This window comes from Epithele typhae (genome assembly GCF_022376455.1).
Source record: "Epithele typhae strain CBS 203.58 chromosome Unknown BXZ73scaffold_34, whole genome shotgun sequence".
In the NCBI taxonomy this organism is placed as follows: domain Eukaryota; kingdom Fungi; phylum Basidiomycota; class Agaricomycetes; order Polyporales; family Epitheliaceae; genus Epithele; species Epithele typhae.
In genome coordinates, this window is record NW_025954225.1 from 209,066 (window position 1) to 229,845 (window position 20,780).

At 60.6% G+C, this 20,780-nt stretch overlaps 10 protein-coding genes across 10 annotated transcripts; 2 read left to right on the forward strand and 8 right to left on the reverse strand.

The window, feature by feature from the left end:
• Positions 1-1,839, reverse strand: BXZ73DRAFT_90829 (uncharacterized protein; the record flags this gene model as incomplete). Its single annotated transcript, XM_048025771.1, is given in 10 exon segments — positions 1-143; positions 163-202; positions 261-275; positions 311-411; positions 466-568; positions 629-904; positions 1,010-1,432; positions 1,489-1,565; positions 1,617-1,745; positions 1,776-1,839. 10 exon segments carry the CDS (start codon positions 1,837-1,839, stop codon positions 1-3), a joined length of 1,371 nt encoding a protein of 456 aa, XP_047876511.1.
• A 469-nt stretch (positions 1,840-2,308) lies between these two features.
• On the reverse strand, positions 2,309-2,951 carry BXZ73DRAFT_102737 (uncharacterized protein; the record flags this gene model as incomplete). Its single annotated transcript, XM_048015338.1, has 4 exons — positions 2,309-2,395; positions 2,460-2,552; positions 2,605-2,739; positions 2,793-2,951. The coding sequence occupies 4 exons, from the start codon at positions 2,949-2,951 to the stop codon at positions 2,309-2,311; spliced, it is 474 nt and encodes a 157-aa protein (XP_047876512.1).
• Positions 2,952-3,248: 297 nt separating this feature from the next.
• On the reverse strand, positions 3,249-3,957 carry BXZ73DRAFT_102738 (uncharacterized protein; the record flags this gene model as incomplete). Its single annotated transcript, XM_048015339.1, has 3 exons — positions 3,249-3,371; positions 3,520-3,802; positions 3,854-3,957. 3 exons carry the CDS (start codon positions 3,955-3,957, stop codon positions 3,249-3,251), a joined length of 510 nt encoding a protein of 169 aa, XP_047876513.1.
• Positions 3,958-5,207: 1,250 nt separating this feature from the next.
• BXZ73DRAFT_90830 (serine carboxypeptidase) lies at positions 5,208-7,292 on the reverse strand (the record flags this gene model as incomplete). Its single annotated transcript, XM_048025772.1, has 13 exons — positions 5,208-5,276; positions 5,332-5,490; positions 5,545-5,761; positions 5,821-5,862; positions 5,923-5,953; positions 6,007-6,030; positions 6,060-6,145; positions 6,200-6,290; positions 6,347-6,446; positions 6,503-6,613; positions 6,673-6,803; positions 6,863-7,011; positions 7,066-7,292. The coding sequence occupies 13 exons, from the start codon at positions 7,290-7,292 to the stop codon at positions 5,208-5,210; spliced, it is 1,437 nt and encodes a 478-aa protein (XP_047876514.1).
• Positions 7,293-7,717: 425 nt separating this feature from the next.
• Positions 7,718-8,317, forward strand: BXZ73DRAFT_102740 (dUTP pyrophosphatase; the record flags this gene model as incomplete). The annotated part of the gene is made up of 6 exons (XM_048015340.1): positions 7,718-7,756; positions 7,795-7,892; positions 7,943-8,052; positions 8,108-8,157; positions 8,198-8,207; positions 8,265-8,317. The coding sequence occupies 6 exons, from the start codon at positions 7,718-7,720 to the stop codon at positions 8,315-8,317; spliced, it is 360 nt and encodes a 119-aa protein (XP_047876515.1).
• A 263-nt stretch (positions 8,318-8,580) lies between these two features.
• On the reverse strand, positions 8,581-9,968 carry BXZ73DRAFT_102741 (oxidoreductase; the record flags this gene model as incomplete). Its single annotated transcript, XM_048015341.1, has 5 exons — positions 8,581-8,764; positions 8,828-9,123; positions 9,186-9,372; positions 9,424-9,619; positions 9,671-9,968. 5 exons carry the CDS (start codon positions 9,966-9,968, stop codon positions 8,581-8,583), a joined length of 1,161 nt encoding a protein of 386 aa, XP_047876516.1.
• Positions 9,969-11,003: 1,035 nt separating this feature from the next.
• Positions 11,004-11,933, forward strand: BXZ73DRAFT_102742 (uncharacterized protein; the record flags this gene model as incomplete). The annotated part of the gene is made up of 1 exon (XM_048015342.1): positions 11,004-11,933. One exon carries the CDS (start codon positions 11,004-11,006, stop codon positions 11,931-11,933), a length of 930 nt encoding a protein of 309 aa, XP_047876517.1.
• A 331-nt stretch (positions 11,934-12,264) lies between these two features.
• Positions 12,265-14,470, reverse strand: BXZ73DRAFT_102743 (Six-hairpin glycosidase; the record flags this gene model as incomplete). Its single annotated transcript, XM_048015343.1, has 8 exons — positions 12,265-12,767; positions 12,819-12,992; positions 13,047-13,624; positions 13,685-13,806; positions 13,861-13,931; positions 13,987-14,035; positions 14,089-14,114; positions 14,167-14,470. The coding sequence occupies 8 exons, from the start codon at positions 14,468-14,470 to the stop codon at positions 12,265-12,267; spliced, it is 1,827 nt and encodes a 608-aa protein (XP_047876518.1).
• Positions 14,471-14,865: 395 nt separating this feature from the next.
• BXZ73DRAFT_102744 (uncharacterized protein) lies at positions 14,866-16,233 on the reverse strand (the record flags this gene model as incomplete). Its single annotated transcript, XM_048015344.1, has 3 exons — positions 14,866-14,960; positions 15,017-15,065; positions 15,658-16,233. The coding sequence occupies 3 exons, from the start codon at positions 16,231-16,233 to the stop codon at positions 14,866-14,868; spliced, it is 720 nt and encodes a 239-aa protein (XP_047876519.1).
• Positions 16,234-17,344: 1,111 nt separating this feature from the next.
• Positions 17,345-20,633, reverse strand: BXZ73DRAFT_102745 (assimilatory sulfite reductase; the record flags this gene model as incomplete). Its single annotated transcript, XM_048015345.1, has 4 exons — positions 17,345-17,797; positions 17,872-17,963; positions 18,021-18,822; positions 18,882-20,633. 4 exons carry the CDS (start codon positions 20,631-20,633, stop codon positions 17,345-17,347), a joined length of 3,099 nt encoding a protein of 1,032 aa, XP_047876520.1.
• Between the last annotated feature and the right edge of the window lie 147 nt (positions 20,634-20,780).

The window sequence follows — 20,780 nt, forward strand, 5'->3', positions numbered from 1 at the left end:
TCACTCCCCGAGGCTCAGGTCACGAAGCCAACGCCAGATCGAAGCCCCTCCGTCCTGGGTGACCCGTTTCCTGGTCTTCATGAGCAAATACCGGCGGCCGAACTGCGCGACCCGGTTCGTTTTCGCCGACTTCCCTTCGACGGCTGACCGGCGGACGGGAACACCCCAGGCCGCTCGGCGACAGGACGAGAGCTTGACCCGTCTACAGGAAGAGACAGACTCAGGCCGCGCCCACTGCGCGAAAGCGGCAGACGTACTACCTTGAGCTTCACGACCTGGTCGAAGCCTTCCGCGTTCGAGGCGTCGGCACAGACCGTCTCGCCACGGCTTCCCACCACGCCGGCGAGGAGAAGCGGTGGAATATCGCGATGCTGCAGAGCTCGATGAGCACCGGGGGCACTGCGGTAGGCTCTGGAGGATCGTCAGCGCGCTGCCGCAGCCGCCGTTTCGCGCGAGAAGACGGACCCTGGGTGCTGATCACGACACGCATCCCGAGGTGGCGCTGCTGGCGGATGAGCGCGGTGAGAGCCTTCGTCAGCCCGGTCTCGCCTCGATGGGCCGAGAGGTACTGCGGCGCGGCGCGCTGGTGTGAGACTCACGGACATCGCAGAGCTACGGACGTACGCACCTTGTGGGCCTCGTCTACCACGAGCACCTTGCCCGTCTCCATCTTCGCCCTGACAAAAAGCCGCGTGATGATCTCGAACAGCGCGCACGCGCTGCCCGGGTCGATGAACGGGTCGGAGAGGTCGACGATGGTGAGCTGCCCGGGCGCGAACAGCGACTCCGTGCGCGCGCCCTTCGCGTCCACGAACGACTCCAGGATGACCAGCCGCTGCTTGAGGCTCGCCTTCTGCTGCGGGTTCATCTCCCGCATCGCCTCGTTGATCCTCTCGATGAACGCCTTGTACGTGAACCGCCCCCCAGCTCGCGCAAGATGGACTGTGGCGGCCACAACCCCGGTCAGCGTGCGCGCCCGCCCCACCCCACGCGAAACCGACGGACGCACCAGGACCGTCTGCATGTACAGCGGCGCGCCCTGCGCGGAGTCCCCGACCGCCATCATCGACAGGATCCCCTGCGCGTCGAGCTCCGCCTCCGCGATCCGCAGCGGCTCCACCGACGCGACCGCCCCCGCAGCGGCGCGTACACCGCCGCCATCGCCGGCAGCGCCGACGCGGACACGAGCACGCGCACCGGTGGCGCGCGCACCCGGACGCGGCGGGCGGCGTCGGGCGCGCGAGCCACGCGGCCTCGCACGGCTGCGCGCCGGGCCCGCCCTCGCCGAAGTGGAGGACGAGGCGGCGAGCGCGCGCTTGCACGTGCCGACGCTCGGGCAGTCCGGGATGAGCATGCCCTCGAGCATGACGGAGACGGTGTGGGACTTGCCGGCGCCCTGGACGCCGCAGACGAGCGCGGAGAAGGGCGCGTTCTGCGGGCTGCCGGTGAGGGAGTGCGTCGCGCGCGCGGAGGGCGAGGCGTGCTTACCGTGTTCAGGTAGAGGCGGGGCTCGGCGGGGACGTGGACGCCGGACGGGTCGCTGTGCTGCGTCTTCGACTGCGGGCCTGGTGCGCGGAGGAGGAAGCACTCACTGGACGGAGATTATCCGGCCCAACACTCCGTATTGCGAGCTCTCTTCAGGATTTCCGACGCGATGAACGCTTCGCGGCTGAAGAGAGGGGCCGTGGTTATGTCGTGCTGCTCAATCGAGGCGTCGACGTCGAGCTGGTCTCGCTGTACAGAAGCTCCATTTCAGGCTGCGCGCATGTCAATACAGCAGCAGACGCGTGGGCCACCGGCACCTACATCTGGTGCATCGTCACTCTCCTGAAAAAGCATGAGTTACACGAGAAACCTGGAGGCTGGCCTGACTGACCGGCTCGCTTGAGGGCGTTGGGGAAGGCGCGACGGCCGCTTTCGAGACTTTGCGTGTCGCCGCTCCGCTCCGGGCCGGCGCTGGGGTCGCTGCTGGTGGCACGACCTTCTTGGTCGAGGTCGCAGATCGCGTCGCGCGCACATCTCGGAGGATCATGGTGTATGGACGATATCTCCAGTGGGCCGAGAGCGAGGCAGGAGAAAGACGTGGCGGTCGGGAGTTGAGAGACGCGACGCGAGACAGGGCCGAGAGCGACCTCGGGTTCAAGCGGATCGGTAAGAGAAGCGCACTAGAACGCTGGCACCACGCCTGAATAGGGAGACTTTATGCACCGTCTGATCACAAGAGAAATAACTACTCGAATAGGTACAAATTATGTAGAAGCTTGACGGGACGAACGCTGGGACCAGGAACATAAGGAGCGGAGGCCCATCACAACTTTGGAGTGGCAGGCAAGGAGGATGCACCAGACACCCCGCACTCTGCGCGGATGTTCGACAACCTCATCCCTCGGTCCGTCTGCATGCAAGCGTCAGCCATCTCGGCTCGTTGCAGTACTACCCACTCATCACAAGCGACTCACAGCGTTCGCCTGCATGGTCTTCTGGAAATCCTCGAGGTTCGTCTGCAGCTGATGCACCTCCTCGTCGACCCGGTGCTCCTTGGACTTCTTCGCCTACACTCGCGTCAGCCCCCGCGCACCGCTGCGTACACACGTATACACGCACCTCGAGCTTCTGCTCGACCCGCGCTTGCTTCCTCGCAGCGTGGTCGTGCTGCTGCTTCGCCTTGTCGAGCACCTTTTCAGTGGCCAGCTCCCTCTGCTTGAGCTTGCTGACCCTCATCTGACCATGGTCCGCCTCCTACCGCGCCGTGAGCATCGCGCACTCCGCCGCGCACGGTGGGATGGACGTACCTTGGCCCCCTTCCTGAGCGCCTTCTCCGCCTCCATCACTTCTTTGTACGCGTGGTCGAGGAGGTGCTGGTCGGACTTGGCCTCCTTCGCGAGAAGCTTCTCAAGCTTCTTTACCTCGCGAGAACCGATCGTCGAAGAGGGCGAAGGGGGAACAGACATTGTCGGGGTGTTGCGAGAACGGAAAATGACACTGGGGGGAAATCGGGGGAGGCAAGGGATCGATGCTTGAGAAGGGATGAGAGGGCGGCGGAGAACCGCGTGTTATACACCTCAGGCGAGAGGCTGGCGCGACAAGCTGAGCCGGGCCAGAACCGTCAGCCTTCGAGGTGAAGGTGGTGACCAGTATCACGTGACCGCGTCGGGATTCGTCACAGCGCGTGAACGCGAATCCATTCCAAAAAAGCTACAAACGTAGATAGTTGACATGGCGGATGTGCACAATAGCACCATGTGGTCCTAATCCTCGCCAAGGATTTGCGACAGCGTTGGCTCTGAGATGTCTTGGCTCTGAGAAAACATGTCATAAAAGTCTTTGACCGCTGGTGGAATGCTTTCCGATGACGAAGTAGCGTATGAGCCCTGAGTAAATTCCGAGGCATTTGACGGAGTGAGCGACGGAGCAGGTGGTGCCTGACTTCTGTGTAGGGAGTCGTCTGTTTGGCTGTCTTCGCCCTGCACACCGCACGCCTCGTAAAGAAATGCGCAGATGTAGTTCAGTTGAACTCACCGAGAAATCGTTGCCGTCCCCATCTCGTCCATCGAACACCTCAAGAAAGCGGCGGACAACCGAATGATCCCCGAAAGAGGACTGGGTGCTGTCGGCCATGGAGGGAGGGAGCTGGGAGGGCATTACCAGAGGTAACGTGCGCGCGACTGAGACACTAAAGGAAGACGCTTGCGAGGATACATCCTGCGAGGACATCTCATCGTGCGCGTCGTAGCATTGGGTTTCCGGTGGAGGGGTGGATTGCGGTAGCTTCGCAGACGAACCACTGGAAACTGTCCCAGACCTTGCCGAATGTGAGCGACGCGAATGGGCAACACACGAGATAGCGACGCACTGGATAAGAGCGGCGTTCCGCGTGGCCAGACCCTCGACGACGCTTGCCGTGATCTCCGTCTCAAACTGACTTTGAGAGCTCTCAATGACTTCGGGCGAAGGCATGCAGCTCTCTGTGTCGGTATCGCCACCCTGTGCAACCGGATTGGCCTTTGGTGGCAGGAGTACGTGTGGACGCGAAGGGCCAGGTGTGTCTGATCGGTGCACACGAACAGTTATCGTCATCTCTGTCTCCGACCATTGCGAAGTGGGCACAATTTGAGACGATCCTCGCGGCATGGATTGAGCGACCACCGACTGGCTGCCTTGACCTTGTGAGTACGGCAGCCGCAACTCTTGCGTTTGTGACGAAGGTACCCAGCCATGTGGGCAGGCCAAACGCTGAGACGCGTCGGACCGAGAAGTAGAGATGTTGGGCATCGGGAGCAAGGCTTTCAGCGGCACGGGAGGAGGGGGCATTAGGCTTGACGAACTCGGGTCCGGGACCGACTCGCAAGGGTCTTTGTGATGACTCGGACGTATAGGCACGCCTTCCGCAGCGGGTGGGAATGAGGGCAGACCGTTGGATGTGAATCAAACAACGCACCTTTGTCAAGCCACGACGCGCTGTAGTCTCCCTGTCCCCCTGCTGTGGATCCCCCGGTTCCATCTTCAGCTGAGCGCAAGAAAGTCGACGTAGTCCGTCTTAAAGTGGAGATGGTTGGGGGAGGAGAGGGCAGAGAACCAGCGCCGTGGAGACGTTGCGGCCGGGGGGTGGGTTCTGGTGTGAGAGGAGGGGTCTCAAGGTGACCCGCCGATCGCCCCATCCGACGGTGCGTCGATGACCCGGAAAATGTCGTGATGACCCGTTCCTCGTCCTCGTCCTCGTCCTCGTCCTCGTCATCTATCTCTATGATCTCAACGCCCACGTTCCGTACGGCGACATATGACGAATGAACGTCGCGATCAGTCTGATCGCTGCCCTTTCCATGAAAGGAGGAAAGGTTGTCCTTCTCCTTGCGCTTCTTTCGGACGGGTTCAAGGCCACGAGAGCGAACGGGGGACTGTTTGCGTTTCGGCTGGGATTTGGCGAGTCGGGATTTGGTGGAGTGCTTACCGGCGGACGAAGAGGAGAGAAACGCAGTGAGAGGGAGCTGTCCAGACATAAAAGTCGGCCGTGCGAGATATGAGGAAGGGAGGGTTGTGTTTAACAGAGGAGGCTCCTCACGGTGGAGGTTTCGGAGCAAGGAGTGGCCGTGGGTAGCGCCCATTTACGGACGACGGGCGCCAACTACAGAATACATCCTCTTTGCTACGCCCTCATAACGCCTTTAATGATCAGAGTGACCGCCGCAAGCTCGCTCGCCCGTCTACCATCAGAGGGGCCGAGAAGCCAACCATCTATTGATCAAAGCGAGTCCACGTTCCGGTTGGTCGAGTGGAACCTGGACAATCGACTCTCAGCAATCATTTCGCATCCAACGGAGTGAGGGTACGAACCATGTGCCCAGCGCCGTCAATGGTGGCGAACGTCAGCTTGCCATTGCTCCTCGTCGTACCGGCCACCTCGTCGTCAACAAACCAATCCCGGAGAGGGCTGCTTCGGAACGATTCCTGTCCGGTCCATTCCAAGTCGAGTGTCATGCGTCCGATTCCAATCTTCAGCGAAGCGTCAGTGCGATCTACCTCGGCCCCAAGCTGGGACATGCATACCCAGTTGCAGATCCAGTCGGTCGCACCGACGTAGATGAGCGCAGGCACCCCGCGCTCGAGGAGAGCCGCAAGGTAGTCTTCGGCGACGTAGTTCACGTGGTCCCCTGCCATGAAGAAGCGTGCATTCAACTCCAGGTTTATCGCGGTGTAGTTGCGGTGGACGTCAACCCCAATGGCTTCTTTGACAGCCGGGATGTTCAAGTACGACTCGATGAAGCTGAAGCGTGACCGTGGGTTACCATCCGCCGCGCTGGAAACGTCATGAGTATCACTCACTCCACTTCTGGGTAGCACTTCCGCATGTCCGCGTCTTCCTTGCTGTTCCAAAATATGCATTCAATGTAACGCGCCTCGATTTTTGTCGCTTTCAAGACTCACCAGGGTCTTAGAGCATCGTAAGGATTCACCGCTAGATGTTAACCGTAAGGAGAGGTAGAAGAACTCGATACTCGCAGGGCCTACCACTGAACAGCTTCGTTGACGTCGCTTCCTCGCAGTATTCCACGTAGCGTGACAGCTTATGGCGTCATAGATATCCTTGCAAGACTCTTGGAGCCGCTTCTTGCATCTTGAGACAATCTGTTTCATGCGAATGCAGTCCCTGGTCCGTCCGTTCGACTACAACGATCTCGACAAAGTATGAGAAACAACTCACGAAATATCTGTGACACGCGGGAATCCATAGTCCCCGCATTGAGCATCGTAGTAGGCCTCCATCATGCCGAGCTCATCGGTGCAGCCGTTTCCTGAGAAATTGTGTGATCAAGGCTGACTTTGAGATCGCTCAATGAGACAAACCTACCAATCATGACGGACGTCAAGTTGATGGGAGCCATGCCGGCTTCGACGAGCTTCGCGTTCTGATCATAGACGGCAGCTGCAAACAGGGGGATGTAACGTCCCTGGAGCAACGGTTAATCGATAGCTGCAGCAGTGTCCTTTGCCAGGCTACACTTACCCCGTAAGACTCGCCTGCCATGTGAAACGGCCGGTCCTTAAACTGCGAGAAATGTTCGAAGAAAATGGCGACGAAAGCAGCAACATCTTTCGCGGCCTCGGGGGTGGTGCTCTGGGATCGGGGGGTGGCGTCAGGGAAGTATGCCGACAATCCAACTCCATGCAACCTACCACTTGCTCGCCAAAGTCGGCATATGAGAAGCCCACACCCACGGGCTGGTCGATGAAGAAGACGTTCGCGCGGTCGTTCCACGCGTACTCGAAACGCTCAGTAGAGTTCGGGCCAGTGACGCGGCACGGGCCTGTGACACGGATCCGTTATGTAATGCCAGGTTCCAGTGACATGGTCAATATCGCGTACCAAGTTCCATGTACAGACCCAAGGCGGAGGAACCTCCAGGGCCACCATTGGTCCAGAACATCACGTCGTCCGTCGCCGGATCGTTGCGACTCTCGAAGAACATGAAGAACAAGTGGCGAGCTTCAATGTCAATGTAACCCGAGTATGAACTGCGTTTCTAGTCAGGAAAAGATCTGTCATGATCTGTGGAGAAAAGCTCTCACCGGACTTCACCGTCGCAGATGCGCGACTCCTTGATACGCACGCTGTGAGCCGGGAAGCCAGGGTGTCGAAGGGTTGTGTATTCCAGCGCAGATAGGGCATGGAGGTCCTCGTAAGGGGTGAACAGGCCTGCATCGTACTGTTCACTGCTCAGAGGGAACTGCGAAAGTCCGAGCACCGGAGCGATCGCGAGGGCAAGCAGCCCCACAGCGCGGACAATGAGCCCCATAGCTTATCCCATAAGAGGTGTCAGCATAGAGCTTCGGACGAAAGAAGGGCAACACACTTCGGCGAACGAGATAGACGGGGACAAGCGTGCTTAGTACTGGGGCCGTGCCTATCTTCCTCTGACTCGTCAGAGCTATATACGCGCCCTTTGCACCATCAAATCCCCCTTGGACTTCGCGTGCGGAACCAGGTGAGACTGCGCGGCTCGGCGAGTCATGAACTGGTTGGTTCTCGCGGCAGCCCTACTTAGTGATGCGGTTACTCGACTCCGATAACTGACTCATACTTACTTAGTCTTGGCGCCTGCGACAGGCGCTTATCGGAGTTGACACGCTTTCGAGCTCCGCAAACGCGATAGTGGCGCGCGACGCGTCTCAAACGGAACGCGGCGTGCCACCGACTCCTCCTCTCCTCCACCTGTACCCAATGTCCGACGTCGACGCCCCTCAGAACAAGAAGCGCAAAGTCACCCCCATGCCGACGATGCCGCCTCCTCTTCCGAGCTCGCGCCCGTCGCGGGCCTCCTCATCAAGCGCCACTCCGAGAAGGCACGCATCCCCTCACGCGGGTCCGCCCTCGCTGCGGGGTACGATCTCTACAGGTCAGTCCTTGGCACGCTTTCGCTCTAGCGCGGTATTGAAGGTTGCGCAGCGCGGAGACGAAGGTCATTCCCGCGCGGGGGAAGGCCCTCGTCGACACGCAGATCTCAGTCGCGGTCCCAGCGGGCACGTACGGACGCGTCGCGCCCCGCAGCGGTCTCGGTACGTCTTCCTGTGCTGCGCGGACCGGCCACACAGTTCTAACGGGACGACGCAGCGTCAAAATTCATGATTGACACGGGGCGGGGGTCATCGACGCCGACTACCGTGGCATCGTCTTTGTCCTGCTGTTCAACCTCTCGGACAGGACTTCACGGGTGAGTAACATTTGTGTGAAAGCTGAGCGTGTCGCTCTGGTCTGAACAACTCTCCAGTAAACGAAGGAGACAGGGTTGCCCAGCTCATCCTCGAGCGAATCGTCACCTGACGTCGTGGAAGTGCAGGTACGTTTGCTTGTATGTAGCCCCTCCGCGGTCATACTAAGAGTACGCCAGGACCTCGATGAGACCCTCCGTGGTGCGGGAGGGTTGGATCGACGGGTGGTCATGGTGCCTTGTAAGATATCCAAAAGTGTATCATATGGTGGTGAGGCGAGTGCTGGGAATGCCAGATCTCTTGGATGCGTTATCTTCCTATATGTGCAACAAGTAAACTACAACAGGTTCTGGACTGACGGCTTAGACGGTTTGTTCAAGCCAGAGAGGGGGGCACATCCACAGTACGCCTCTCGCGTGCACTCTGGTGCGCCAACTCGATCATCTCAATGACCTCCGCCGACTCCGTCCACCGCACAGCCGGCTCCGCGCCGTCCCGGATGACCGCCGCGAGGTTCTTGAACAGCTCAATGTACTTGCCGGGTTCCGCCGACGGCCACCTGCACCGCAGCTGCATCAATACTCCCCGTGACAACTCTGAGCGAGCGCAACTGTCCACGTACGAGCTCTCGACGACCGTGCCGTCTCCCGCGACGTTCTGCACGGTGCCCCAGATCGCCTCCGGCTCGACGCCGAACGCCGTATCCGCGGCGATCCCCGCGGGATCCGCGACGGCGCGGAGCTGGTCTTCCTGCACATCGACGCCGAACTTCTGGAAGGTCCCGTGGGTGCCGCGGGCCACATATCGCACCTGCGGCGAGCGCACGGAGAGGATGTGGCCGCGCAGGATCGCGGTGAGGGACGTCGGCTGGATGCCGGAGGCGGCCGGGAGGGGTGGGTAGTGCAGGTAGATGGTGAACTGCATGCATGCCGGTTCTTTCAGAAACGAGGAAAAGAACGGGGAAGGATAGGGAGACTGACGCTATCGTCAACCTCCGGACTACCGATGCCGCGGATATTCTCGATCATGGCGGTGATGCTCTTCGGACGGCCGAAGAGCTGGATGACTTGGTCGATCGTGTGCGAGGCGAGGTCGAATGCGAGGCCGTTTCCCGGGAGCGGGAGGTCCTTCCAGGTCCCCTTCAGATCGAGACGGAAGCGGTCGAATCTGTGGCAATCGTTGGAGGAGAGGTGCCGACGTAACACAGTAAACACGCACCGAGACTCAAACTCGTACAGCGTGCCGAGGGACTTAGGATCGTCCGCCGGGAGGCTGAGAAGCTTGCGGAAAGCGAGGAAGTCCGAGTCCCAGCGGCGATTCTGGAACGAATACAGTACGACATTCTTATTAGTCGCGATGCGTCCAAGCTCCAGGATCTCCTTCTTAGTGGGTGAGAGCGGCTTGTCGACGAGCACTGTGATATGTTCAGTATGCAGATAATGCGATGAATTCGTGAAAGACGCACCGTGCTTGCCCGCCTCCAGAGCACGTTTCGCAAGCTCGTAGTGCGTCTCGCTCGGGGTAGTGATGATCACAAGCTCAACCTGGGCATCCGCAAGGACGTCCTCGAAGGTGCGGTGGATGATAGTCCCCTGCATGGCTTTCTCTCCGAAACGCTCCTGGACCTTACCTCCCGGGCCGGCGGGATTGCGCTCCATTACGGCATGAAGGGTGAATAGATCGGGGAGGGCGAGTACGAAGGGAACGTGGAAGGCGAGGCCGCCCAGACCGAGGCCGACGACACAAGCCTTGATTGGGGCCATCGTGAGGGTCGCACAGAAGAGAGAGCCACTTTTTTCGATGGGTGATCCACATAGAAAACGCCCCGGGGAAAGAGTGGCTCAGGTCGCGGAGGATCGGCCCGTGCCGTGTGGGAGCGAGATGGAGGAGCAGCAATTGCGACGATTGATAGAGGGGACGCGGAGCAACAGAGCATGTGGCATGCGAGGTTGGTGCTTGTATCGATAAGGCGTCGGCAAGCGTGATCAGTAGTGTAAGAAAGCGTAGTGGGTGAGCGATGGGGGCTTGGTGCAAGGGATCAGCAAGCAGGTCGTGACAAGCGGCCTTTCAGGGGTCACTGGTAACGGAAGTTGCCTTTCATGGATGTCCTCCGCATGACGTAGCTGATTCAGCACGGCGAACGGGCCGAGACCGTGCAAGTCCGCCGCAAGCTAATTAGCGCTTAGCCGCCAGCACCGTTGCGCTTCGTGCTTGACAGACCCACAGTGAGTCGCCTCTTTGTGACTCGCTCCTGCGTGTTCTTGTATTTCCTTGACTCACTACCACGAGGGAGTGCGCACCAGCACCGGCTAAACCGTAGTACGTGCCTCGTGGACAACCAGGACGGGGTTAGCCACCCACGAGCCTCGCCGCGATGTGCGTTCGTGTCTTGACGCGCGGCCGACTCTACCATACGCTCGCGACCCTACCTACTAGTTGTGGTATTTTTTCTATGGCCTCGCCTCCTGCGCGCCGCCCGCTCGTTCTTAGTCTCCATGTGTTCGGCACCGCGTTCTCTCCTCGTGCATGTACCGTAGCAGAGGTATATAAGGGCCCGTTTCTGGAGGTAAGCTCTCCAAAAGCGCATCTTCCCCCGTCGAGAGTCTTGGTTTGTGTGCTATCTTATCCCAAGATCGGCGCCGTTTCAGAGACATTCAAGCCCTCGTGGGTCCAGCGCTTCCGACCCACCGTTCATATCTCTTAAATCGTGACACCGTCCCTCGGTGTTATTGCCGTCGTTCTACCCCGCGCCAGCCGTTTCTACGCCCGCGTTTCCGTCCACGCCTACGAGGATAACCATGGCACCCCCACTGGCCGCGAGTGCGAACTCAACCCCTCCCCAAATCGCCTCGACGGCGTCCACACGCTTATGTATCCTCAACAACGACGATTGCAGGGAAATTGTCCCGGCCGTCACCACACCAAATACACCCGCCGAGGAAGCCTCCGGAGACGTCGTGCCCGTGGACGAAGAAGACGACAAAGAGAAAGACATCCTCGACGTAGACGCCACAACTGTCAGCGACGCCTCAGACGGAAAACTCACTTCAGACGCAGACGACGCACCTCTTTCCCCCACGACCAAGGAAGTTGTCCGCGCCCACGAGGCCGCACCCCAACCCGACCAAGCCGGAATCCGACCTTCGTCTCCAGTCGTACCGCCAGCGCCTCCTCAGATGTCGCGCGCGCCGGAGATCGACGTCCAACTGTTGTTAAACGCCCTCGTCGCGGTCCTCATCGCGGCTCTCGTCCCGCTCCTACGGCAGCTGGAGAACGCCCCCCAAGCCGCCGCGCCAGCGCCAGCGCCCGTTAACGTTCTAGTCAGAGCGACCCGTCTCCAGCCCAAAGAGCCGGACACGTTCGCGGGCGACCGGTCGAGGTACCCCGCGTGGAAGACCGAGATGCGCATCGTGGCCCGCGGCGAGCCCCTCGACGACGTGATCCCCTACGTGCTCTCGTACATCCGCGGCAGGGCGGTCGAGTGGTGGAAGCTGGCCTTCTGTTGCGCTTATCTCGTCGCGCTGGAGCCGGGCGCAGAGCCGCAATGGACGTTCGTGGACGAGGACGAGTTCTGGGCTTCCCTCGACGCTGCCTTCCTTGACCGCTGTCTCCCGCGACGCCGTGCGTACTACGACTGGCTCCAGGAGCAGGAAAGAAAATACTCGGCGCCCCGCGGGGCAAACAACGAATGCCGCTACCACCATGATCGTTATCTGGACCAACTCTAGCCTCTCCTCCCAGGCTCACCCCCGTCCAGCCGCATCCCCAACACGTTGCTGACAAACAACCAATCCAATCGACCTGTACCGCCAGAGTACACCTTGCTGTGACTGTTGTGCGCAGCGACTAGTAATGAGTCGCAGAGATGGCATATGGACGACGTTGAACGGACTGATCACTCCAAGGAATCGTTGATGGTACACGTTGTGCTTAAACATGTTTCGGCATGTGTACTGTGGAGAAGATTCAAACTGGGTCCAATTCGTCCGCTCTCTGTGATAGAGGCTCTAGTCGTGTACGTCCGTCCAAGAATACTCTAAGCGCATACTCCCCCACCACTCACGCCTTGGACGAGTGCCGCTGCGCGGTGCGCACCCAGTACGCCGTCACCGCGATGAGCGTCAGCCCGACGACGGAGATGACGACGCCCATCGCGATCGCGGCCGCGCGCGACAGGCCCCCGCTCGAGCACCCGGTCCGCACCGCGGCGTCGCACGGGAAGCCGGCGGGGCGCACCGCGGCGTACGCGTCCGCGGCGACGCGCGTGTAGTACGGGTCGCCCGAGCCCGCCACGAGCGCGTGCGCGGCGAGCGCGAGCAGCGGCGCGTTGTAGTCGAGCGCGGGCTCGCCCTGCGCCCAGTCCTCGCGGAGGTCCCAGAAGAGGTCGTGCGCGTCGGGTCCGCCGACGACGGCTCCGTAGAGCACGTAAGCTTCCGTCGCCGGGTCGCCGTCGATGTCATCGGGGATGGAGATGAAGGATGTGTTGGGCGGGTTGTAGCCGGTCGCGAGTGCCGAGTGCGGGTTCTGTGGAGAGCTCGGGTGCGTACCCACGACGTAAGGGACTGGCGGGAATGGTGAGCGTATGGAATCGCGGCGTTCAGTGGGTTGCTTACCCGACATTGGGTTGTTCCCCAGCACGTAGTCGAGCTGGCCTTGAGCGAAGGCGCGATATCGGTCCTGACTGGTAGTAATGTCGGACGCGACGTACTTCATCATGAGCATGGCAACATTGAGGGCAGGATTCAGGGAAGCCTCGTCGGAATCTCCGGGGAAGTAGAGAAGGCCACCTGCCCCAAAGCTTCATGAGCGGGATGTACACACCTACCGTGCGGCGGGCTTACCATCCGTCAAGTGCGCCCTGCTATCGCTCGTGTTGAGGAACGTGTTGAAGTAACCCTCGACGGCGTTCTTCCAGAAGTCGAGGGTCGTGTTACTCCCCGAAACAACAGCCGGATATGCTGATGCGATTTGTGCGCCGAGCAGGGGGACACCGGGGGCCTTGGAATCCCAGTTGAAAACGGCTTGTGACGCAGCATCAAGCTCGTCCCAGAGATTGGCAGATTGGTACCAATGAATGGCATCGGCATAGTACGCTGTCGAGTTGCCCGTCGCATTGGACGAGGAATTGGAAGGAACCTCTGAAAGCGCCAAAAAGAGGGCCGCAATGGCCAGCTCGTCATGGTAATCTGAGGACGCGTAGGCGTTCCCGACTTGTGGAACCGCGTGTTGATAGACTTGCATACCCGAACTTGCGTTGGTGGCGAAGGCATAGAGATCCTGAGCGTGCGACAATAATGTCGCTGCATAGGTAGCATCACTCAGCGCGAAGGTCGCCGAGGGAGTGAGGGTACGATTGGAGTAGAGAGCGGAGCATGCGGCGAATGCAGCAGAGGCTTGTGCGGCGGCATCGGTACCCGGGCTGCAGCACGTTGAAGAACGAAGGTGAGGCTTTCGCTCTACATGTGTGAGGAGTGCTCACCTAGTGTCGTTGATCTGAAGAGAAGGGCGTGGAGTGGGGATTTGCCTATCGCCGCCCCAGTACACATTGTCGAGATCGCCATCGCCGACCTGGACGTAGAGCGTGTGTGGCGAAGGGTGGGCCTGGGAAGGGAGATGACGTCATGGACCGGACTGGGGAGAGGAGGCCGTCAGTACCTTGATCAGCCAGTCGAGGCCCCACCGCAAAATGTCGTCGAGGTAGGGCGTTTGTCCGGCGAGGTCGTAGCCTGGCAGCGAGAGCGTTCAGTCGGGCGACTGCAGTTATGGTCCCGGTGAGCGTACCATGTCCAACATCCAACCCGCCCCAGCAAATCGTCATGAGGGTAAATGACTGTTTTCCCTCAGAATGGCATGCACATATAGCAGATCTACAGGCTATCTCACCAAGGGGTATGCATACTTCACATAGTCTAAAGCGACGCATTCAGCGGGGGAAAACGCAATACTGTGCGACAGACACACCTCCGGCATCGTAAAATCCGCCCGTCAAGTCCACCCCTACGTCCTTTCCATCGTCAAGCGCGCTGTCGTTGCGCCATGAAACGCGAAAGCTTGAGGAGATATTCCCGCTACGCTGTTCGTCATAGAAGTACAACAAATTTCCGAGGAGGTTCGACCACTGGGTGTTTGGGGAAGAGGTATTCGACGCCTGAGTTCCGGTAGTCGCGTTTGGGGGCGTGTAAGGGTCGTCCGGTACCGAGAGACGCGCGATGACAGAGGGGAAGGCGAGGAGAGTAAGCGAGAGGGAGAACAAGAGGCGGCGCATGGCGGTGGAGGTGGAGGGGCCCTGCGGGCAGCCCGTCCCTCGCCCGTTTTATGAATGCAGCGGTCAACATTAACCGGTCAACGCAGACGCGCGAGAACCGTCCGGCGCTTCTGTGCGACAACACGCCTTCACGTGCAGGTCGCACCGCTCACAAAAAGCGAAACAGCACATGGCAAGAAGACAAACTGCGTTCAATTATGGGTGCCGGTGGATCAAATGATAACGTAGGTGTATGTTTCGCCAAGAGGCCCAGACGACGGTATATGGAAGATATTCTGGGAGCGTACAATTACGACGGCGCCGCGTGCATGGTATATTCCAACTGATTGTTGTCATGTGTCTGGTGTGCCGAACCAAGAGATCGTGAGTGAGCGTGCTCTAACGGTAGACGTTCATTAGATTTGTTGTTTGTCGGTAGTGCTTCGGGGATACGACATGATGGGGGTCGTTGGTGGAGGAGGGTCCAGAAGAAGAATTTCGTCGAGTGGTGCTGTTTGTGCTGACTCCTTAGCACGTGAGGCAGCCAAACGAGCGTGAAGGACTTACCGAGGACCCTTACGGTGTACTTGACCGGGTCCTTCCACGACTCATAAAGCTGGCCCGAATGTCTCATCCAATCCGCCATAGAGCTTTCCAAGCTTTCTTCGCAGACAGAGGATTCGCACCTGCCATCGCATGCAACCTCGAGGTATATATGAGAGAGCCGGGGTAATTGACGAAGGTTCGACCGAGTGCCGTCGTCGAACATCATCCTCAAAAGTCTCTGCATATCGACGCCATCTATCCCAAGAATACAGAGGTCACGAACGCGGAGACGCAATGTGTTGAAGGTCTCCCTCGATTTGATCCTGGACAGCATTAAATTCAAATCCAAGGGTCGGGAGAAGATGGAATTAGTCAAGGAGTCGTCGTTTAGTTCTAGACTTTGCAGCCTTTCAAACCCAGCCACGTAGTTTGACAAAGCCACGTAGTTGACACCTGAAGCACAGATGATGAATGACTTGACGAAAGGGATTGACATGGAGCTTACCGCTGGAGGTGCAATTTCGGAAGGAAAACTTCAAATGGGTTATGGCTTTGCCGAAGACACCCCTAGCATGCATCTGGTCGGCCGCGCGACAATCCTGTGCACCAATGGCGAACATGAAGCAGGCAATGAGAGCGCACGAGGAGAAAAGCGAACGCACCACGAATTCCAGCGACAAATGTGTCAGAGTGCCGAACGGCACGGTCTTGCGCTTGGCGAGAAGCCGCTCCAGATTGTGCGGGTTCAAGGTGGTCCCTCCTTCCCGTTCCATGCGTAAATGCAGCGAGCTTAGGTTAGGTAGCGTCCACAGCAGCTGGAAGGGAATGACGGCTGGCGCGCTTCCCGGCTTCACGAGGCGGAGCTCCGTGAGCGGGAACTGGTACGCAAGACGCTGAAAGCGCAGCGGCTGCGAGTTGTAGAAGTCGGTGGGGAGGGACAACGTTTGAATGTTGGGGAGGCGCGAGACGAGGTCGTCCGGCACGAACGACAGACAAGACGGCGCGGATCCTGATGGAGGGATGAGCTGCAGCGTCTTGACGAGCTCACCGATCCACGGCTGGTCGCGGACGGTGCGGGTGATGCGGTCGGCCTGCTCCAGGCTGGAGAGGCAGACGGCTCGGTAGAGGTGCGCCCGGGACCGGGGGAGCCAGGCTTTGGACGCGAGCGCGCATGCGGCGAGTGTTGGGTAGGTGGGACGAGGGTGGAGAAGTCGGAGAGGTGGCCGCGGTCGGCGCATGCGTCAATGACCGCTTCACAGAGCTCGAGGGGGAGACGCGGCGACCGCATTGGGGATGGAAGTGGCGGACGGCGGTGAGAGACGAATGACCACGGTGGGCATGACGATCATGGTGAGCATGTGTGGAGGGCGCAAAGCGGCCATCGAAACGTGGCGGGAAGAGAGCGGGCCGTCGGAACGCGAGCTCCTTTGCTCCGCCGCCATTTCCGATGATACTGCCGCGCTTATCGACTCCCACTTTGTGGGGGGGGGAAGGATCCAAGCGCGATTTGGAGAGAAGGTCGCGCCCATGTCCACCGCTCGTTCGAAGACGCGATCATCACTACCCTGGTCGAGGCGGGCAAGCCTGGTGCGTTCTAACCGCGAAGGAAACCCTCGAGCTAGGAAGCATCGCGACCTATTTTTCATATTCCGTGCCAGATGGTCCGAAGTCCCTCGGCACTCTGTCCGACGGTTTCGACTCGGTGCGTGCATTCCTCCACACCTCGCCTTCCTTTCTTTCATACGACCTCACCGAGCACAAGGCTCACCAGGTCCTCCAGGCCTTCGGCCACCCAAAGAGCACCACCACCATGATCGAGCATATTTGCAGCACCGGCAGTCCGGGGCTCGACGACAACGTCACAGTACTCCCTCCGTCCTTTCCTCTTCCTGCACTGTCGTGCACCCTTCCCGGACGCCTCCGCCGTCCAGCCGATGCCGCGACCATCCTGCGCGGTCACATCCTCTCCGTGAGCTCGCCGCAGGTGCAATCTGCCTCCCGCGGCACCCGTAGCACACGTGCAGGAGGAACAGCTGCGTGCCGTCGCGGACCCCGCCGAGGTATTCTCGCGCATATAACAACGAATTGAGTGCGGACGTCAGTCGCTCAAAGAGAAACCATCCATTGCAAGCCCCGTGTCTGACAATTCGCAGACAAGTTAGACGGAAAAGCGTAACTATCATAATTCGACGTCGCTAGGTATCGGTATCTACTTGGATGCGCATCTAGTAGTTTACATGGAGCGTTCAGTAGTGTGTCGCATAAGTACATTAATGCTAGTGATGTGACGGCCTCTTCGTACAGAGCAGAGCATAGCGCATAACCCGAGCCAACGAATAAAAATACCCCTCAGTACACCTCGAGCACGTAACGCTCCTCCTCCTTGAGGCCCTCGAGGAACGCCCCCGCGGCCGCGCGGTCGACACCCGCGTACCCGACGAGAGCCCCGACGAGAGCCTCGTAGACGTCCGGCACGGGCCACGTCGGCCCGCACAGGTAGAACACGCCCGCGTCGTCCCAGAGCATCTTCGCGAGCTCCACCGCGTCCTCCTGCATCTTGTGCTGGATGTACACCTTGCGCGGGCCGTCGCGTGAGAACGCGAGGCCGGCGCGGGTGACGGTGCCGTCGAGGATGAACGCCTCGAGCTCCTCGCCGTAGAGGTACTCCTGCGACTGGTGCCGCGAGCCGAAGTAGTAGTACACGGGCCCGACGGCGACGCCCTGCGCGGCGAGGTGCGCGCGGTACTGGAGGAAGGCGCGGAACGGCGCGGCGCCGGTGCCGAGGCCGGCCATGATGAGCGGCTGCGTGGGCGAGGCGGAAGCTGCGAGGGGAGGGGCGTCAGCGCAAGATGCGGCAAAGAAGCAGCGTCACGGACCTTCATCACGGAGGGCTTTATGGAGACTGTGACCTTTTGGCCGACCTTGAGCCCGGCGAGGTAGCGCGTGCATTGGCCATAGCGCGGCGAGCCTGAAGAGGAGCGAGTTCAGTATCTTGTGTGCGGTACGGAGAGCAATCGAAACTAACCAGAGGGCGTCGCCCAGTCCACAGCTACGACGAGCAAGTCGACGCGGTCGCCGACGACCGCCTGCGCACTCGCGATGGAGTAGTGGCGCGGCTTGATGTCCCCGATGAGCTCGCAAAGGACCTCGATGCCCGGGCGCGCGGACTCGTAGCGGCGGAGGATGTCCGCGAACGTGACCGTGTCTTTTTCGCTCAACTTCTTGAACGTCGCGGAGCCCTCCGCGGAGCCGATGAAGCGGAGCGCGTAGCGATCCGCCATGCCCGCCGCGTGCTCGGCGAGCTCGGTGTAGAACGCCTTGCCCGACTTGCCGAAGAGGTCGACCTGCTGCTGGAGCGCCTGGAAGACGGTGCGGGTGTGCATCCGCGCGCCGTCGGTGCCGGGCACGGGGAGCGTGACGAGCCGGGAAGGGTCGACACCGTACCAGTCACAGAAGTCGAGCACCTCCGCGGCGTCGTTCCAGCCGTGCACGCCGAGCGCCTCGCCGATCTCGTACTTGAGTCCGGTCCCGCGTGTGTCAAACTCGAGGTGGAAGACGTTGCGGTCGTACTCGAGTGGCGTGAGCCGGCGGTTGACGGTGCAGGTGACGAGGAAGGTGCGTTCTTGGATCTCAGGGCGCAGCGCCGGGTGCTGTTCGAACGAGGAGGCGGGCGCGAGGGCGTCTGTGGGGGTGAAGGCGGAGGGAAAGAGGATGTGCTTCGCGGCGTCGTGCCAGAAACTGAGGCGCGCACCGTCCACGACGGTATCGCCCTCCGCGGTCTCGACGGCGATGGCGTTGAACTGGAAGGGCTTGAGCGACACCAGAGACTCCGCGCCGCAGCGGACGAGAGCTCGATCTCGACCAGACCGTCCCAAACAACGCCTACAAGCTTGTCCAACGAGACCCCACGAATGTCCTCTCCAAGAGTCGCGGCCGCGATATTCCCCACCAGAGTCCGCGTCGCCACCTTGCCGAGGTAGAGACGGAGGAAAGCGAGGAGAACGACGGCATCTTGAAGAGCCTTAAGCTTGTGAACGTTGCCCTGTGCGTACCGCGCGGCGAGTGCCTTCGCGTCCAGGACACACACATGCAGCTGGCGGTCGAGGATGGTGTGCACAACCTCCGCGGGCAAGTTCGCGGCGAGCTCCGCAGCCGTCCAGTCGGTGACGACGAGAACTGGAGATCCGGGGAGGGCATGGCTGACGACGTCGTGCGATTTGAGGAGGGTGTGGTCGAGGACGGCGACGAAGTTAGCGACGCCGTGGCTGCCGGCAGAGATGGGGATAGCGGTGGAGAGGGCGGTGTAGGGGGCCTTGTCGTCGCGGGGCGCGAGGACGATCTTGTCGGCAGAGACACCGCCGGGCTTGGAGAACGCGTCGTGGAGAGAGACTAGGCGGGCGGAGAGCGCTTTGTGGGGCAGGAACGTCGCTTCGACCAGGCGCGGGACCCCAGCGAGCGCGGACTCGGGGCTGCCAAAGAAGAGCAGCTTCTTCGCCGGGGATGCGTCCAGAGACGGAGTGGGGATCGGCACCGGGAGCTGCCCGGCGATGAAGTCGATGAAGTCGGCCGGGCTCTCGAGCCAGGCCTGAGTCTTCGCGGGGACGACGCGGTGCGCCTTCACGACTGGGCCCGGGGCGAGCGGGTCGAGGAGGGTGGAGAAAACATCGACGTAGAGTGCACCCTGGGTGCTCTCCGTCGGGACGTCGTCCAAGACGTGCACACGTTTGACCGACGCGGGGAGCACAGCACGGAGCGCATCCTCACTCCACGGGCGCAGAACGCGGACGATAACCACCCCCAGGCCAGGCACGCGCGCAGCGAGCGCCTTCGCCGCGAGCGCGAGCGGCCCGTTCGCAAGGACGAAGACGGTGTCAGCGTCGGGGGCGCCGGCGTACTCGAACGCGCTGTAGCCGGCGTTATTGAGGCCATCTTCGAGGGAGAGACCCGGTTCGGGGATAACGATTGGGGCGGAGGTGACGTGCCCAGTCTCGCGGGTTGCGCAATGATGGTCGAATAGATGGATGATGTGCGTGTCGGTTAGGGTGTAGGAAAGCGTGGCGAAGTCGATCGCTTCCTGGGGCGTCGCGGAGAGGAGGACGGTGAACCCCTCCGGGAGAAAGGATAGCGTCGGAGTGAAAGGCGCGAGTGTGGGTGAGAGAGTAAAGTGCTCGCCCACGGGCGTCACTGTGGGGACCTGGATGACGACCCTACTTGATGGTGTTGCTGGCGGGAGGTAGGACAACGACTGGGCCATCGCTGCAAGTCCAGATGGTGTGGTGTATGCGGAGAGGACGGCAGCCTTGGAGACATCCTTGCTCGAACCTTGGGAGAGACGGCCAACCAAGCTGAGGCCGGCGCCTGCTCTAGTCTGGAGACTGATAACGGGCGCTGAGGCGTCATGGCCGGCGGCGGACCATGCTTTTGTGAGAGAACCGAAGCCGGCCTGTTCTGCGAGGTCGTAGACGAAGACAGACGAGGATGAGGTGGTACGGGACGCGATGAACTCGATGAGGGTGGAAGCGGTGAGGGCGCCCGACTCTGCAATTCTCTGCAGCTCATTGGCCGATGGCTTGAGCTTCGGGGAGGGAGGTGCCGAAAGGGTGGTTGTGGGCGACAGCGGGGTTGATGCACCAGACATCGTGGCAGGTGCGGCGGGCGGAGGGGGAGAGGGAGGGGGGGGTGTTGTCGGACCGCCCTCCCTCGCAGTTTTATTGCGTGCCCCGTCCGTGAGCAGGCACCGATGGCGACACTGCGATAGTTTCGTCAGCCTCTTGCGCTGCGAATG